The 14,777-nt window shown below is 45.7% G+C and overlaps 5 protein-coding genes across 5 annotated transcripts; 2 read left to right on the forward strand and 3 right to left on the reverse strand.

Annotated features, from left to right (window-relative positions):
* Positions 1–3,575: 3,575 nt before the first annotated feature.
* On the reverse strand, positions 3,576–4,644 carry N7471_006907 (ankyrin repeat domain-containing protein; the record flags this gene model as incomplete). The annotated part of the gene is made up of 2 exons (XM_057279626.1): positions 3,576–4,084; positions 4,149–4,644. The coding sequence occupies 2 exons, from the start codon at positions 4,642–4,644 to the stop codon at positions 3,576–3,578; spliced, it is 1,005 nt and encodes a 334-aa protein (XP_057133886.1).
* Positions 4,645–5,163: 519 nt separating this feature from the next.
* On the forward strand, positions 5,164–5,916 carry N7471_006908 (uncharacterized protein; the record flags this gene model as incomplete). Its single annotated transcript, XM_057279627.1, has 1 exon — positions 5,164–5,916. One exon carries the CDS (start codon positions 5,164–5,166, stop codon positions 5,914–5,916), a length of 753 nt encoding a protein of 250 aa, XP_057133887.1.
* A 3,022-nt stretch (positions 5,917–8,938) lies between these two features.
* On the reverse strand, positions 8,939–10,476 carry N7471_006909 (uncharacterized protein; the record flags this gene model as incomplete). The annotated part of the gene is made up of 3 exons (XM_057279628.1): positions 8,939–9,378; positions 9,430–9,651; positions 9,717–10,476. The coding sequence occupies 3 exons, from the start codon at positions 10,474–10,476 to the stop codon at positions 8,939–8,941; spliced, it is 1,422 nt and encodes a 473-aa protein (XP_057133888.1).
* Positions 10,477–11,849: 1,373 nt separating this feature from the next.
* N7471_006910 (uncharacterized protein) lies at positions 11,850–12,503 on the forward strand (the record flags this gene model as incomplete). The annotated part of the gene is made up of 1 exon (XM_057279629.1): positions 11,850–12,503. One exon carries the CDS (start codon positions 11,850–11,852, stop codon positions 12,501–12,503), a length of 654 nt encoding a protein of 217 aa, XP_057133889.1.
* Positions 12,504–12,883: 380 nt separating this feature from the next.
* On the reverse strand, positions 12,884–14,523 carry N7471_006911 (MFS transporter; the record flags this gene model as incomplete). Its single annotated transcript, XM_057279630.1, has 2 exons — positions 12,884–14,219; positions 14,276–14,523. The coding sequence occupies 2 exons, from the start codon at positions 14,521–14,523 to the stop codon at positions 12,884–12,886; spliced, it is 1,584 nt and encodes a 527-aa protein (XP_057133890.1).
* Positions 14,524–14,777: the final 254 nt, after the last annotated feature.

Genomic DNA, 14,777 nt, shown 5'->3' on the forward strand with positions numbered 1-14,777 from the left:
CTAATGCTAGCCAGTCCTTCTTCAAACGAAGCCTGATGGGAGTATGGTGGGAGCCGTTCCTCACTTCTCGTGATTCCTGAGAACTCATCCTCCCCCTCCGATATGGATGCGACGTCATTTGAGTAACTGAAGAAGCTGCTCGACGAACACGGCGAGATATATGAACTAATTGTTGGGGAAAGTCATTCATTTTATATCGCAATTGGTCTTCAAATTGTATTGTTTGCCATCTTTGCAGTACCGAATCTGTTGTGTTGGATTATTACTCTTTTTCAAGTTGTGGGCCATCACCATCGACCTACAGCTGATAACAAACAGGACTTTGTAGTCAAAAGGATGTTTTTTCGGATGAACGCGTATCGTATGGGCGGATTGATTGTGTACATATGACAGTCCTATAACTGACCCTATCGGTTTCGCATATGATCAATGAAAATATAGCTTTAAAAGGTAATTTAAATTCACAGTTGAATTGTTGGCTCCAGGCAGTTTATGCGCGGATGGCTCGAAGGTCTCATACTATTTGTTCTTTGTTGAGAAATCTTGAGAAAGATTGTATTGAACACAAAAAGAATGCGCTTACTCAGGCGCAAAATGCTTTACTAGATCAGCTTCCATTGAAGGTTTTGATTGAATGTTCCAATTTTGATGGAATTTTCAAGTATGCTGGTCGTAGCAAAGCCTGAATTCAAGAATCGATTAGAATTCGATATGAGGAAGGACCCTTTGTCTCAAATTCTTACCGGTGGACGATTTCTCTAATGAATAGTGGCAGATCACGAAAGCCTCCTATTAATGTACCAAGTGACTGCAATGCTTTGGAATGGTCATTAAACGCTTGGAGGTTTGATTCTAGAAGCTGAAATGGGAGTGATGTTAGCATTGCGCTACGCAGAAAGGAGTCTTTATTTGTATTTTTTTGAAAACATGACGTTTGATCCTTTGAAGTCGGAGGTTTAGGCGTACCTTACTTGCTGCTAAACATATAACTGTAAAGGTAGTCAAAGGTGAAGTGTCAGGGCGATTTTCAATCTTTGATCGCAAGGCTCTCATAGCCCAGATTTTAGCGACTATCCACTGTTCTCCAGCAGAACTCATTTTGTGATTGTTGGACTATGTCGGTCATCCCATTGATGCCTCCATTTGTTTGCAGACTGAGCCTTTCTTTGTTTGGCAGGGTATAAATCCCCTGCTCTAGATAGATTGAATAGATCATGATTCTTCCTCTCTCTCTCTCCCCATAGTTAGCAGCCCCAACAGTGATCATACGTTTGCCCGAAGATGTATTCAAGAAACCAGGCATGTGTAGTAGTTTTGCATGCTGCGGAGCCCTCTGCTGTACAATTCCTTTGAAGGAGCTGTCCGCAATAACTTATTAATGCCATCACTGCGCTCTCATCTTGGACGATATCGGACTCGAACCACTCAACGTAAGCACTGCAAAATGGCTGGGTTATTTTAATCGGATGTTCATCACCCTCAAAGACTATGTAAGGTCAATATTCGCTTTTCAAACTCAGTGATGAAATCTCACAGGCTTTTAATATATTCATCGTCGTGCTCTCGTCCTGTAAGCTGGATATTGCATGTTTTTCTCTGCGTATTGATGTAAGTATTTCAAAGACGACGTCGTCTCTCCGTTGTTCCCCAGTTAAAGTTTCCAAAGCTTCAAACCCTGAATGAGAGACCATAGGTGATTGTGCAAGGCAAGTTCTTATTTTCCTGCGACAGCTGTTTCGCTGTACATGAGCGCGCCATTCATTGCCGTAAGCGATGTTTCGATGTTCGATACCGGCTGGATGGACGAAGAGATATGCATCTTTTGTATGTGAAAGTTGGCAAAAAGACTCAACCAAGCAATAGACAATACGTTTTTCTGCTTTATGCCCAGGCATCTCTTTTACAAATGAATGGCTTTTATTATGCATCACCTTCCAGGCTCCTAGTAGGTTCTGATTGTTCCAATCCGGCAAGTCTCAGGATTAAACGGGTGAGATTAGCTTGTCTTTATTTGTTTTCCAGAAAATATACGTCCCTATCTAATTACTTAAGATTGTGTAGTTTTGAGGCCGATATACTTATGGCGAGATCTAGCCACTCACGACCTTCGTAATTGATGGCAAATCGCGGGATCGAAATGGTGGTGTGCTAGCGAAAACTAGCGGGCCCGCCGATACGGGCGCTAGCGGACGCTAGCGGATACCTTACCGTTAACATATTGGGCATGTGGTACTCGCCACCCGGCGCAAAAACTAGTTTAGGTAGTATAGATCGAGATTGTTTATATAGAGCAGACTATACGTGGATATATTAAGGGCCTAGGCCGCCGAGTTGTAGGTATCTTCTTCTTACACTTTATATAAGCCCGTGCAATTCGATACTATGGCAGTTATAACGGCCGTCGGTTCGGTCGTAGCCGTTGTATTTAGTGCGTATTGCGTTAGAGTGGCGTAGCTATACGTGGTCGTATTATAGCTGGATGTCAGCGACGTATAGTTTAATGCCACAATATTATTATATCCGAAGGGACTGACTAGTTCTAGGGCGAGCCCGCCCAGCCAGCAGTCCGAGCATAACTAGCTGGTCGTGAGAGACTAGTTTGACCACAAGGCTACGAGCGGATCGTAGTACTCACCCGTGGTGCTATCCGTCCGGTAGGACAACTCGTACGTGAATAGGTAGTTATCCACGAAGAATGTAGCGGGATATGCCACGTTCTCGACCACGATGACGTCCGTGTTAAGGGCACATTCGTCGGCGATAGTGGTTCTAGGCGGTTTCCAGAGATCTATAGCAGCCGTCGACACATACAGCCTCGATCTGATCCGCTGTCATAACACCATTGCTGTAGGACTATTAGTAACTTGGTCCAAAAGTCCGTTTCTATTCTAGGGGCGCATATATCTGGCTATAAATCAACCTACCTCTTAGAGATAATCCCCAGATACGGCGAACAGGTCACATCTGTCGCTAATGCCTATTGACACACTGTACTCAGTCCCGGATAGTTAGTGAACATCTAGGTGCCGGTGAGCTACTGCGCCTAGGACAGAGGCAGCAAAACCGCCAGGCCGGCAGTCAGGGCCACTATCCACAATACTACTATTACGATTTACTCGGTCAAGCTCTACCGAATACAAACGAAAGAAATAACGGACGGAAACAAAGCAATTTGGCATCCAAAGTGGACGAGGCAGTAAGACTACTATTTAGCAAGTCGAGTCGTATACCTCTCGACGGTCCGAGTGGCGCACCAACGGAAATCGCACGATATGGAGCCATTTTAAATGAGTAGTTAATGGACCCTAAGAGTTGTTACTATAATGCAACATGGATCCAACTGCACCGGAAAGAATTATTGACTCCGAGAGGAATAACATACCTAGGTAGAGACTCAGGAACGGGTTGAGGTGGGGCCGCTGCTACTGGAATAATGCGGTGGCCTTTTCGCCCGACGGCCGGCTGCTAGCGTCCGGCTCGCACGATTCGACCGTACGGCTCTGGATGAGTGGTGTTTGTAACGAAAATAGGACGATTGCACGAATAATTCGGCATCAAAGTTGTCATACTGAGTTTCATGTTTGCTTAGATAGTTGAGCGATAAAGTAGTCGAATACGGGCCAGCATGTTGTCATCGGCAGCTTTCTCCAGCCTTTTTCCAATAGCAGCTGAGCAATCTCCATATGACCTTCCGATACAGCGGCATACATTACATTGTCAAGCGGGCCTCCTTGTGTGTTAACATCGGCACCATTCTCAAGCAACAGCCGTACAATCTGTTCGTGGCCTGCAGACGAAGCAGCTTGGAGCGCATTACCGTGGTAGCCACCTGGTGCGTTGACATCAGCGCCTTTCTCCAAAAGCAGCTGCACAATCTGTTCATGGCCTGCAGACGAAGCAGCGTGGAGCGCATTGCCATAAAAGCCACCTTGCGTGTTGACATCAGCCCCTTTCTCCAACAGTAGTTGCATAAGTTCACACAGGCCGTTCGACGAAGCAAACTGCAGAGGATTGCCATAATGCCCACCTTGAGCATTGACATCAGCACCGTTCGCTAACAGCAGGTATACAACTCCGATACGCCCTTTCGACAAGGCAGCATATAGTGCATTCCCGTAAATTTCCCCCTTGCGCATTGATATCAGCACCATTCTGCAACAGCAGCTGTACAATCTGCTCGTGGCCTTCCATCGAAGCAGCATAAAGTGCATTGCCACGACTGCCGCTCCGGACATTGATCTCAGGGCGTCTCCTCAACACATGATGCCAAAAGCTGTCTGTGACACCCTTCGGAGTGATGTCGACTCCATCCTCCAACTTCTTCCGTACTAAACTTTCCCGGCTATCCGAGGCTGTGACATATAGTGCGTTTCCGTAAAACCCGCCCTGCGCATTGATATCGGCTCCCTTCTCTAATAAAAGGTGTATAATCTTTTCATAGCCATTTGAAGATGCGGCATATAATGCATTGCCGTAGAAACCACCCTGCGCGTTAACATCTGTGTCATTTTCTAGCAGCAGCTGGACACTTTGCTCACAGCCTTTTGATGAAGCAATCTGCAGGGCAACCCCATCAGGAACACTGTGTAATTTGGCCGTCTTAGCCTCTCCAGACTGGTTGGGAAGTGGCGTGATGGTGGTCATAGGCGATGGATAATTAGGAAGGCCAGAAAGAGGAGCCGCACAGGAGGCTGTGCTGTGATAGTAAACCAACTTCACTGATTTAGACACGTGAGGCAAAATAGCGCTAAACCCAAAGTGACACATCTTAGAGCATGCTACTTACCCCTGTAACTACCTCCAGGCCACAACTCGGAGTCTGCCTTCGCCTCCTTCGCTGCTCCACTCGGGCATGAGACTTAGCCAATGCCATGAGAGATAATTAGCAGCCTTGTCGCCGTTAGCATGGCCACCCAACATTGAACGAAGAAATCTGCCTTTTCAGCGAGACGTCTGTGAGCGGGCTCGCTTAAGAGTTTTCGGCTTAGTCCAGAAGTAGTTAGCGACAAGCAACCATAGCATCAGCAACTCTACTTAAAAGGGGTATGAGACCCCTTCTCACCCCATTTTTAAACAAGATCTTTCCCATTATACCACCATTGATTCCAGATCAAAGTAATATAATTTTTTCCTTCAAAAACAGCCTTCTAGTTCCTTGTCAAAATGTTTGATTTTCTCTCCATCAAGCATGACCCTAACAAGAGCTCTAGAAATAGCGTTAACTCTTCGTCAAGTCTAAAAAGAATCCCATCAGCATCCGACAATATCGATATCAAGAAGAAGAACCTGCAAGCCAAGATATTCTCCCTATATCGCATAGCCTGGCTTGGCATCTATCAAATCCATGACGAGCACGGTCGAGATCATGTCACTAGATTAGCCGAGCTCTTTATCGGCGCAGGAATGTCTTCTTATGTGGACAAGTCCGAACAAGAATTCAATGATCGTCACGGGAACAACCCAAGAAGATATACCGGGGCGGAAAGCCGTTTCTTAAACCCTCTAGGGTTAGCTCTGCAGAAGAATGGACTCAAGAGCTTAAAGTTGTTCGAGGGAATATCCGTCGCGTCGCTAGAGGCAGTGATTGAGTTGCTAGAAGCCTACGTGAAAGAGGTTACTGCAGTTAATGGCTTGTACCAATTGCTCCGCGAACTCCAGGTGGGGTTTCGCACTCCAACGGAAGATGACGAACAGGCTGTCCTGGAGCGGTTCATCCCTGTCGCGAATCAGTTTGCGAAACGGCTTCTGCATCTTGATGCCAGATTGAAGGTTCTGGTTTCGGACATGGAGGATGAGTTTTGGAATGAGTACGGGGCAGTCCAGGACCGGGAGGGGTGGGTTGTGCACAATGCGCTCTTTCCGTCTTTTTTGGGACGTGGTAAGAAGATGAGCCTGATGTCTTCTATGAAAGCTTGATGGGAGAATATGCGAAGAGACAGTGTGCTTCTTTTGGCCTTGAATACTGTTTGAACTGAGTCTAGCTACTATGGCATGAAGAGACATAAAGGCGCAAATATTCGCTTTAGTTCCTGGCTAGAAAGTAAACTCCATGTGTTTAAAGATAGGCCAATGTACCACATGGGTGGAATAAGGTCTGCGAACCAACACAGTTCTTTTCATCAACTCATTGTCATCCAGTGGCATTTCACAGGATATTCATCCGATATAATATCTTGAAACCATCGCCGTGCTTCAATACATCATAGCTGTACCTAATACCCTCCCGAATAGCGATGATATCAAGGTTATCGTTGAAATAATCCAGGCTATATTCGCTTGTTGCGGGGGGATCCGCTCTGTTTAGCATGACTTCACCCGGATCGGAGACAGGGCGAACCAGATCAACCATCACGGTCATATAGCTGCCCTTCTTGGGGATAGGATAGTGCCACTGGAAGGCACTGCCGAACAAGCAAACAAAATAGCAGGACAAGGTTCTTATAAATATGTTGCAGAGCAGACATAGAGTAGCCACATCAGCAAAGGGCTGTATCCCGCACCCTATCCCACAGGAGGCGGCCCATTGAGCCTGAGTTGGCTTTATAATACCTTCTTTACACGTATTTGGTAGATTTGGTTGGTTAAAGAAGACGCTCCACACCCCTAGGTTGACGTCGCCCCTTATACCTAATAGACTTCAAACTTTTAGAGGTTATTAGAGGTATAGTTAAATATATCGTAACTAAACCTTAACTCCTTTACCTAGGTACACCTTATATAGTAGTTAAATCAAGTATAAGATATAACCGGCCCTTACATTTTTTACCAAAATTACAGACCCTCGCATAGCGAGGGTCCTTCACCCATATGAACAGGATCATCTAAATGATCAATTTTTTCAATCTTCCACTTTAACCTCACTTTTACATACCACCATGTAGTAAATTAATTAATTAAAAATAGTAAAGAAATCAATTAGCCATTTTACTACTATAATACAAAAACAATTTAATCTCCCCGGCGTTTTTTGGCTCTTCCATACTTCCTGATTTCGATCAACACCTTCTTCCACTTCCGCTTGGTCTTTTCTTGATCCGCCTTTTCGTCCAATTTGTATTCCTTTCGCTTCATTGCTTTCACCTGGGTGGAAGATATGATACCGGTGATCTGTATATGACGGCGGGAATTGTCATATCTGGCGTGGCGCGCTCCCATAATAGCCTGGGTACGATCGAATTCCCGCTGTAGCTGGAGAGCTAATACAGCCTGCGCTTCAGCGCCCTTTGCAAGCTTTTCTAACCCGTCTTTAAAACGCTGAGTGGTAGGATCGTACTGACTAAGACGAGAGCTAATCCTTCGAATTCTCTCAGCTGTTTTTGGAGTGCTGAATTCCGTGTTTTGAGAGCCAGTTGACGGGGTATCCAGCCGGGGTAAATTGTCATGATATGGATCGTACGACTCCAATTCATCAGTAATAAGCTTAGAATTAATAGGCCAGAGGCCTGTTAATTTAAATCCAAGCTTAATTGTATGCGGCCGGAAGGTTTTTCGTCTGATTTCGGCGATACAATGTAGGAATTCATCCTTTGAGAATTTGCGGCATCCAGTCATTATAGCCGCTTCAACAGCCTCACTATGCCAGTGTTTATAGACGCTAAACACTCCTACATCGAGAGGCTGTAGTATATGGCTGGTATGTGAGAGTAAGAAGAATAAAATGATATTATTCTTCTCACAAAATTCAATGAATTGGCGTGTTAAATGGGAGCCAAAACGGTCGCATAACACCAGCCGTTTTCCACCAAGCGTACGATTAATCGTCCACTTATGGAATAGCTGAATCCATTAATATGCCAATTGATCATTGATATAACCGGTATCAGTTACCGCTATATACTCATCTTCTTTGATAGTGTCAAACCAGCGTAGTAATGCCTACTTTCCACTTAAAATAATAAGTGGTGGACAGGTAAAACCATCAGCAGAAACAGCCTCTAAAACAGTGATAGATTCTCGATTGGTGACAGATCCATTGAATAGCTTCTTTTTTAGCTCTCTTGTAATAATGAATTGATCTCGTCCGACGCCAATTTGAAAGCCAGTTTCGTCAAAATTGTAGATATCTTATTGGCATATACCATACTCAGTCACCACACGTTGATAGTCTTGAAACCACCTTTCCACCACAGTTTTATCAAGTGCAGAAGCTCTCTCGACGTCAAGAGCTCGCCGGCGTCGTATATAGTACTCGGGATGCCGTTTCATAAAACGTTTTAGCCACTGGTCGCCGATCTGGGGGGGTTTTGTGGCCGAATCGGTATGGTTATCCTCGAGAATTGAATTGGCTGCGATAGCAATTTGACGACGATTTATCGATGCTCCCACGGAGTCAAAGTAATCGATATATTCACATAGAACCTTCTCCTGTCCAGGACTTAGTTTCCGACCGTTGGGTTGACGCTGAAAAAGCGATTTTCCACCTAACCACCGGCGTCGTAGTCGTCCAATTGGAACCGCGAATTCTCGTGCAGTTTTCGAGATATTAGGTTTAGATTGCTCAGAGAGAGAGTCGATAGCTTTAAGAATCAGATCCTCTATATCTCTGTTGTCTTTAGGCATGGTGGGTGGGGTGGTTAACAATTTAAGAGAAAGTGGTAGGATTTAAAAAAATTGTTCATTTAGATGATCCTGTTCATGTGGGTGAAGGACCCTCGCTTGCGAGGGTCCGTATTTTTGGTAAAAAAAAAGAGGGGCCGGTTAGTTAGTAAGGTAGCCGAAGTGGACCTATCCCGTATACTAAGGACCACCTAGCTAACTATAGTAGTAGGCCTTGACAAGCCCCGCAGCACCGCCGCCTCCCATGGGATAGGCGGCTTCCGCTCCGGCTTCGCTATATATTTATATTAGTATATAATAGTAGTTATATAAGACATATTATATCAGATTCAGCACGAATACATGCTTATTTCTGCTCTGGCTTCTCTCTCAATTTCCTCCCTTAATATAATTGGAATTCAACCTCTAAGCCATTACCGGTGTGTTCCAAAGCAACTTGATTCCAAATTTGCAAGACCTCTTCGCTTGGTTCAAATGCTTTAGGGTCATCCTCACTAGACCAGGTCACTTTCGCCATTTCGTTCTCCACCTGATACCAAAACCGGTGTTGAGGTCGGTGCGAAACGTCCAATAACATGGAATCTAGTTTAGGCATCCGAAGAGCAGCCTTGCCAGCTGATAAATAATATTGATTGAACAATTCGTGTACGAATTTGGTTCGGAATAGTCTGCACTTGCGGTCCTCTGGAGGAACCCAATCCAGATCGGTGTCATCCATATCATCATAGTAGGAGCCAAGACCATCTGAATCATAATCGGGCTCCTCGGCGTCGTTGTCCTGTTCAAACATCCATTTCCCACATGGCGTGATAGGTATATAATCTACGCCCACATTAGTTAGATGTGGCCAAAGGGGAGGTTCAGGATTATCACCATTCAACGGCCAGAAAAGTTCTTTTCCTAAGACACATTGGTTCCCACCCATCACTGTCAATTGTTGGGAAAATTCTCGTAAACGCGAGCTTAGAGGATCCGTGTTTCCTTCTACCGTTGAAGCCGCTGGAGGATAATTTTCATCTTCTGGGGTTATATAGGCGAAACCAAAGCTGAGAACGCGTATAGTAAGAGGCAAAAACTGACTAGAGTCCGCAAATTCTATATGAATTATTAGTATATATCCACTTATTCGAGCATCATCCTAGAATCTGTGTCTGACATACCATTCCGCCGACGTTCTCTTAATTGGGAATCCCATTTGCAATTATCATCCAAGGTAAGGTACAGATCGTGCAGTCGAGGCAACTTCGACGCGATAAGAGAACTGGAGGCTGGCTCGAGTTTCCTATGACCCATCGCCCCTATAATATCAAGTCTGGTGATTATAGGGACAGCTCGGCATTGAGCACCGACGGCTTCCTCGTTGAATTGGAGATACGATCTGTCATATCGCTTGTGCCCGATGTCATCAGTTAAGAGATGTGATTTTCCCCACCCGCGCTGCTTCATTGCCTCGGGGCCTTGGGCGCTAATATCGCCGGGGGACTGCGCCATAATCGAAAGACTGATGCCCGCTTCGTTGTCCGACCATTCGGATAGAGCATTGAATAGTGACTGAATTGAAGTAGTAAAAGCTTTGCTGTTTCGCTGTATCTCCTCTTCATTTTCGTACCGTGTGCGAGCCTCGCCATCATACGACTCCAGCTCCACGATAAAATGGATTTTCCGTATATGGCTTCTTCTTTGGCTCCACGATAACTGGTCCCATGGCAACTGTTTGAACTCTGCTAGTCGCTTGTTTGTGTCGATCTTGATACTTGAAAAGGTTTGGCTCTCGATGATTGCCTGCCAGTCGCGGTTGACAGTGGCATATGGGGCCAAATTGGTACTCTGAGTGACATATGGGGGCACGTTGGCGTTCTCATCGGCAATAATGAACTCCAACACAATCTGTATCAACTCCGGTGGTAGTGGAAAGCCCATGACTTCAAGATGTGGAAAGGTTTAAAAATGCAAGTAATGTCCATGTGGGCTGAAACCTCGAAAATGCTACTCCGTATTAGCCATGCCAAGACCACCAACCCACCGGGTCTGTTCGCCCCAGCTTAGTCAAAATCACCAGCTCAGTAACGTGATCACGGCCCCTAAAATTTGCATCTCCATAGCAACTTAATGTTTTCAAACTACAATGCCATTCAAGCTATAAAAAACGGTAGATTATATATATATAGTAAATAGTATAAATAAGAAGTAAATCGAATAATATTACCAGTAATTTATTAAAATAAGTCAGCATCCATCCATCCATTTTAGGTAACCTTTAGTAGAATTATACTAGTGTAGCACTTAGTGCCGTAGCACTATACAATAGCACTAAAATCGGCTTAGTCCCGCAGCACCTCGTAGCACCATATCGCAGCACCAAAATTGCCCAGGTGCTGCGGGACTTGTCAAGGCCTAGTGGTCACTACCATCCTTATATCCTTCGCGGTCGATAGCCCAAGGAACACTCTACCAGCATCGGTGTTCGCATTAACCTCTGTCGCCTGATCTATGGATTTATGAGTATCCAACAAAAAGGTTCGGTTTCGGTTTAACATGAATGCTAAGTAGAATCCCTCTTCAGTGCGGTCCATTTTATTTCCCTGATATGTATGCCAACTCGGACTAAGTGGCGCTGTTAGTGTTATGTGTGGTATCATTGCAGTGGTGTCTCTAACTCCGGTTCTTCTGATTCAGTTATCGACACAGGGACAGCCCAGCACTATTAACTAAATTGTCCTCCCGTGGCTGGATGTACAATGGCATGGATGGATTCTATCCTGCTTTACTCCCAGAAAAAAATCAGGATTTGTCCAAAATGGACATTCTATGGCAATTTAATTTTGCTAGGGGACATCCCACGGTTGTTACTATACTTACTCTGTAAATGTTTAGAGCGAAAATCCCCGGGAGATTACGTTTTTTTGGGGGTGGGGGGGGGGGGGGGGATTGGGGGGAATTCCAGGACTTTCTATACTAAACATTTAATTTCGTCTGCAGTCGGGTATAATTTCTATAAATGAGATTTTAATGTGGAACATGTTCAGCTATATGTCTCAAAACGTACTATGTTTACTCAACTCAATTGGTCTTGTTTTATAGAGACACTATCTAGTATGTTTAGCGAGCTTACATGCAGATAATGGCCCCACAGAGCGACTATAAGGTTACAATCTTTGTTCTACATTTCCTAAGCCCTAAGCCCGCAGAATAATATATATATACCTAAAGCCCATATAACTTGTGAGATTTTCATTTAAACTCCACTTATTTTTGCTTTCAAGTCATCTCCTCGTCCTATTCAGACTGCAAAAATGGCAACCCGTGTTTTTCTCGGTCTTCTTGCACTTTTAGTATGCGCATCAGCATCCCAACTCCAACCTCGCTCCATCACCCCACCCGATGGATGTCCTATTCCCATATGGCGAGTCAACAGTTTTCAATGGTACAACGGCTCTCACAGTCTTGATTGTATCCATAACAAAGCCGATATCGATGCCAGGGGGTGTCTCTGTGGAAATGGGTGGTGTGAGCCCGATCCCGCGACGTGCAATGGGACTATGGTCAACGTGTGCTGGACTGGAATGCCGAACTATGAGCCATGGGGTTATGGTCCGCTGGAAACACTCGCTATCAACTTCGAGGATGGCCTTGCTTGCCACGATCAATACATTGGATACCGCATTCATGATATGGGCCATGGCGAGAGCAACTGCGGATATGCCGATCGCGGTGCTGGGCGTATTGTTGCATTCTACGGAACCACCAACCTAGAAAGTTCAACGGGGCATATGGATTATACTCTCGGCGATGGACATGCAATTAAGTGTGAGAATGGGAGCAGCATCACCTATTACGGAAGCACAGACTTCGAGCTGGGCTGCACACACGACGCCTTCTTCAACGCCACTTGTACAGCTCCTGTCTTCGAAATCCCAGTCCTTGGCTATAAATGGGTCCAGCTATGACATATTTATGAAGGTACCATATATCTTGAGATACCATCATATCAGACGCAGAGGTGTATAGTCGAATTGAATAGTGTATGCGGAACTGGAAACCGACCGATCCAAAGAATGGGCGTCACAATTAATTTAGCCAGTGTCGATGTAAGAAAAGACACAGCTCCATCTTGTTGGGCATAAACTGAGTATGAATGGGCAAGACAACGATTGTAGTCGCATTCAGCATCGACGGATATTTGCAAATCAGACTTTTGGTGGATTCTGAATTTAACAAGCTATTGAACAGGACGCCATCATACATCATCTGATATACCTCCTAACATGCAGTGTTAATTTTTCTGCTTTCAAATTAACCAAAAGGGTGAGAGTATCCTTGAAAATTGTTAATGTGGGCTGTCGTCGTTTTGTTCAAAGTGCTCCCTCGCCCACGGGCTGCGTAGGCGAATGGCTCTTCCCCCGTAGAAGAAAATGAATGGAATCGGCACAAGAAGAATGGAGATGAATCCCAAAAGACAGGAGGCCCATTCATAGTCCAGTTTCTCATACATCTGGGTGGCGAACAATGGGAATCCGGCACCGACAACATTGCGTACCAGGATGACACCGGCAAGAGCGGAAGCTGAGTACGTTTGATAACTATCCACAACGTAGTTCAAAATGCTCAGGATCACAATATAAATCCCAGCGCCAAAGAATGACGAGGCGATGATTGGGACAACCCAATGGACCGACCGATAGCTTGTCCACCCAAACCAGAATAGACTGATAGGAATTAGGATCGCACCCCCACGGGCCATCCACATCCGCGCCTCTGGGACACCTTTGCCGCCGTTCTCGGCAACACGGCGCAGATAGTATCGTTCTTGAAGTGGGTAAAAACAGAATGCAATCAACGGTCCAATCGCCATTCCCAAGAAGGCGAGTCCCTGTTGACCGGTATTGAATGGGTGTCCCTTCGGGGCGCCGAAAACTAGAGGGATTGCCTCGTTGAAAAGATACACCAATCCGTATAGAAAGCCATTGTAGATTGCCGAGAACAACGTGATGGGCTCAGAAAAAAGGAAACGAAATGGGCGCGTGAGGGTAATAGCGAATAGTTCGTGCAACCCCTTTCTGCCATTCGCATGCATGTCAGTGGTAGATTCTGCAGATTGAAGATTCTCCTTCTTCATCTGCTTGCACGCGCGCTTGGTCTTATTTTCAAGCACTGTGGTGTGTCGCGTCTCGGGAATTGTGGTTATCAACAAGACCCAGACGCCGCCCGTCATAGCCATTAAAACCCAGAATATCCACCGCCAGCCGAGATTGAGTCCAATATAACCGGTGACCACCAGCGCCATAGGAGGGCCAAACGTACTACTCAGCCCGTAGACGGCCATGGGCCCTCCGCTCTCGTTCCGTTCCCAGAGGTCACTGATGCTACCTCCGGTGTTTGTCAGGGGCGCACCTCCGGCACAGCCTGCAATGAAGCGACACGCCAGAATAGTACCAATGTTTGGGGCCATGGCCAGAGGAAGCTGAAAAATGAACAAACAGAACCACGATACGACGTAAACCGGCTGACGCCCAAAGTATTCCGAGAGTGGAGCGAGAAGGACAGGGCCGATTGCGTATCCAAGAACATATAGAGACAAGCATAAAGTCGTGATCTCAGCCGATACCCCAAACTCTTCTTGTATTCCGGCAGCACCCGAGGAAATGCCCCCTGCACACCACGTACTGTATAAGACGGGTTAGATAAACCTCGACTGGGAGAGAATGGCACGTGTACGTACGTAAAGACATTGAGCATGCTCACCACGCAGGTGATATACCATTTGCGCCATTTTGGCCAGTTGCGGGGGTTGTCTGGGTCATTGACAGCATATTTTATCAGAATCGGTAGCGCGTCGTTGGGATTGCTCCGTGCTCTTGCCAGGGCTTGTTCCTCTGATAAAAGCAATGTCCGGTTTTGGGGAAAGGTATCAGTGATTTTCTCCAAATCATGGAGCTCATCGGTTGTTTTCTGCCCCGGGGAGGTCATTATGCTAGATAATAATGAGAGCAGAAATATTCGGGCAAGGGACCTCGGTCAATGTGATCAAGAACAGCTTTTAAGCGAGACACAAAAGACTGGGGATGGGTGAGGCGAGATATCAGAGCCCTCGATCCCACGCGATCCCACGCAGAAGTGATTTTATCCATAATATTCGACCCCTAAGGGCTTGCCACAAAATCCGGTTTGTGGTTCGTGCCGAAAAGAAGCATCACTGGCAAATGCTTGGCTGAAAATGACTC

Source organism: Penicillium samsonianum (assembly GCF_028829775.1).
Source record: "Penicillium samsonianum strain IBT 33392 chromosome Unknown utg000004l_segment0_segment0, whole genome shotgun sequence".
NCBI classification, from domain to species: Eukaryota; Fungi; Ascomycota; class Eurotiomycetes; order Eurotiales; family Aspergillaceae; genus Penicillium; species Penicillium samsonianum.